Source organism: Microtus oregoni, unplaced genomic scaffold (genome assembly GCF_018167655.1).
Source record: "Microtus oregoni isolate MIOR12 unplaced genomic scaffold, Mior012 000083F_ref0000379, whole genome shotgun sequence".
Lineage (NCBI taxonomy): Eukaryota > Metazoa > Chordata > Mammalia > Rodentia > Cricetidae > Microtus > Microtus oregoni.
This window is the reverse complement of record NW_024544543.1, coordinates 2,460,395-2,462,659: the sequence shown is the minus strand read 5'-3', so window position 1 is coordinate 2,462,659 and position 2,265 is coordinate 2,460,395. Positions and strand designations below refer to the sequence as shown.

Sequence of the window (2,265 nt, the reverse complement as noted above, 5' to 3'; positions counted from 1 at the left end):
GCCCAAAGAATGGATAAAGCAGATGGGTGCATTTACACAATGGAATACTACTCCATAGGAAAAAAAAAATGACATCTTGACATTTGCATGCAAATGAATTGAACTAGGAAAAAAAAAAACATTGTGAGTGAGGTAACCCAAACCCAGAAAGATGAGCACATTATGTACTCACTCATTAGTGGATATTAGGCATAAAGCAAAGAATAATGAACCTATAGTTCATGATTGCAAAGAAACTAAGAGAACAAGGAGAACCCTAAGAGAAATATACATGGATCCCCTGGGAAGGGGAAATAGACAAGATCTCCTGAGAAAATTGGGAACACAGGGATGGGTGAATAGAGGGTGGAAAGGGAGAAGGAGTGGGAAAGAGGAAGGGGATTAGATCTTGAGCAAACAGGATTGTTGAGATGGAGGAAGAAGAAAGAGGGAGAACAAGGAAAGAGATATCTTTTTTTTTTTTTTTTTTTTTTTTCGCCCTTAAATAGTTGTTTATTGGCAGTGGGCTGGAAGGGATGGCAGAATTAGCATTCGCAGACAACACCACACCAGTCACAAGGGCAGCAAGAGTGATGGATGGGAAAGCCTGAAGGCCCCCTCTTCAAAAGCAAGTGGGTAGGCAGGGGCCTGGAGTGTTGATGGGGCAGCCTTGGATCACCTCTGCTTAGTAGGCATGGTTAGAGATGAATAGAGATTCGCTGGCTGCGGCTCCAGACTGACCACTTGGGGTGTACTTTCCTTGACAAGCAAGGCTGTTGGCCAGGGCTCGCTTGATGTATTCCTCCTGGGCAGCCTTCAGGTTCTCCTTCTTCCCGCCCCAGGCCTTCAGAGCAGAGGCCTGCAGGGCCCTGCCGTAAGAGAAAGTCAAGGCCCATGGCTTCAGCAGTGGGCACTTGTTGATGGCATTGAGGTTGATGGACGCCTCTTCCTCGCTCTGCCCTCCAGACAGGAAAGTGACTCCAGTGACAGCAGGGGGCACTGTGCGACGCAGGGCTGTGACAGTTGCCATGGCAATCTCCTCATTGGAATACTTCTGGGTACACGCATGGCCTGGGGTGACCATGTTGGGCTTCAGCAGTGTGCCTTCCAGATAGACATGGTGGTCACTCAGAGCCTTGTACACAGCAGCCAGTACCTTCTCGGTTACATACTGGCAGCGCTTTAGGTCATGGTCTCCATCAGGAAGGATTTCAGGCTCCACAATGGGTACAATGCCATTCTGCTGGCAGATGCTGGCATAACGGGCCAGAACATTGGCATTTTCCATGATGGCAAGGGCTGAAGGAGTATGCTCCCCAATCTTGAGCACACAGCGCCATTTGGCAAAGTCAGCTCCATCCTTCTTATACTGGGCACAGCGTTCTGACAGCCCATCCAGCCCTTGGGTGGTGGTCTCACCATTGGTTCCTGCCAGGGGTACCACGCCTTTATCTACCTTAATGCCCACAACACCGCCCTTGGACTTGATAACTTGGGGGAAGGGACGTCCATCATCCGCCTTCTGGTAGAGTGTTTCGTGGAAGAGGATCACCCCCCCAATGCAGGGATTCACACGGTCATCAGCAGTTAGCAGCAGCTGGCGGTAGAAGCGCCTGTTCTCTTCAGTGTTCTCAGTGCCAATGGACTGCAGCCGCTTAGCAATGCTTCCAGTGGACTCATCTGCAGCCAGGATGCCCTTGCCCGGAGCCACAATTCGGTGAGCGATGTCAGACAGCTCCTTCTTCTGCTCCGGGGTTAGTGCTGGGTATGGGTAAGGCATGGTGCCAGTGACAGCACGTTCCTGCCTGGCACAGGAGGGGGTGGGCTGCCGGCTACGGCGGTGGGTGAGCGAAAGGACGGAGGAGCGAACGCGGAGTCACCAGAACCCCGATCTGCGTGCGTTCCAAAAGAACGCAGCCTATTGAGCTGAGGGGGGTGAGGGGGTCGGAAAGAGATATCTTGATTGAGGGAGCCATTATGGGGCTAGCAAGAAACCTGGCACTAGAAAAATTCTTAGGAATTTACAAGGATAGCTTCAGCTAAGATCCTAAACAATTGTGGAAAGGGTGCTGAACTGGTCTTACTTTGTAGTCTGATTGATGACTATCTTATATGTCATCATAAAACCTTCATCTAGCAGAGATTGACAGAGGAGCATTGAACTGAGCTCCCAAAGTTCATCTGAACATAGCAAGTCACAATAATTTGAGTAAAGGTGTCAAGACCATGATGGGGATAGCCCCTGAAACAGCTTACCTGAGCTAATGTGAGTTGACCTACTCCAGT

The 2,265-nt window shown here is 50.1% G+C and overlaps 1 protein-coding gene across 1 annotated transcript; it reads right to left on the bottom strand.

Moving 5' to 3' along the window:
- Positions 1 to 452: 452 nt before the first annotated feature.
- LOC121441911 (fructose-bisphosphate aldolase A) lies at positions 453 to 1,796 on the bottom strand. The gene has a single exon (XM_041643320.1). The coding sequence runs from the start codon at positions 1,757 to 1,759 to the stop codon at positions 665 to 667; it is 1,095 nt and encodes a 364-aa protein (XP_041499254.1). The 5' UTR covers positions 1,760 to 1,796; the 3' UTR covers positions 453 to 664.
- Between the last annotated feature and the right edge of the window lie 469 nt (positions 1,797 to 2,265).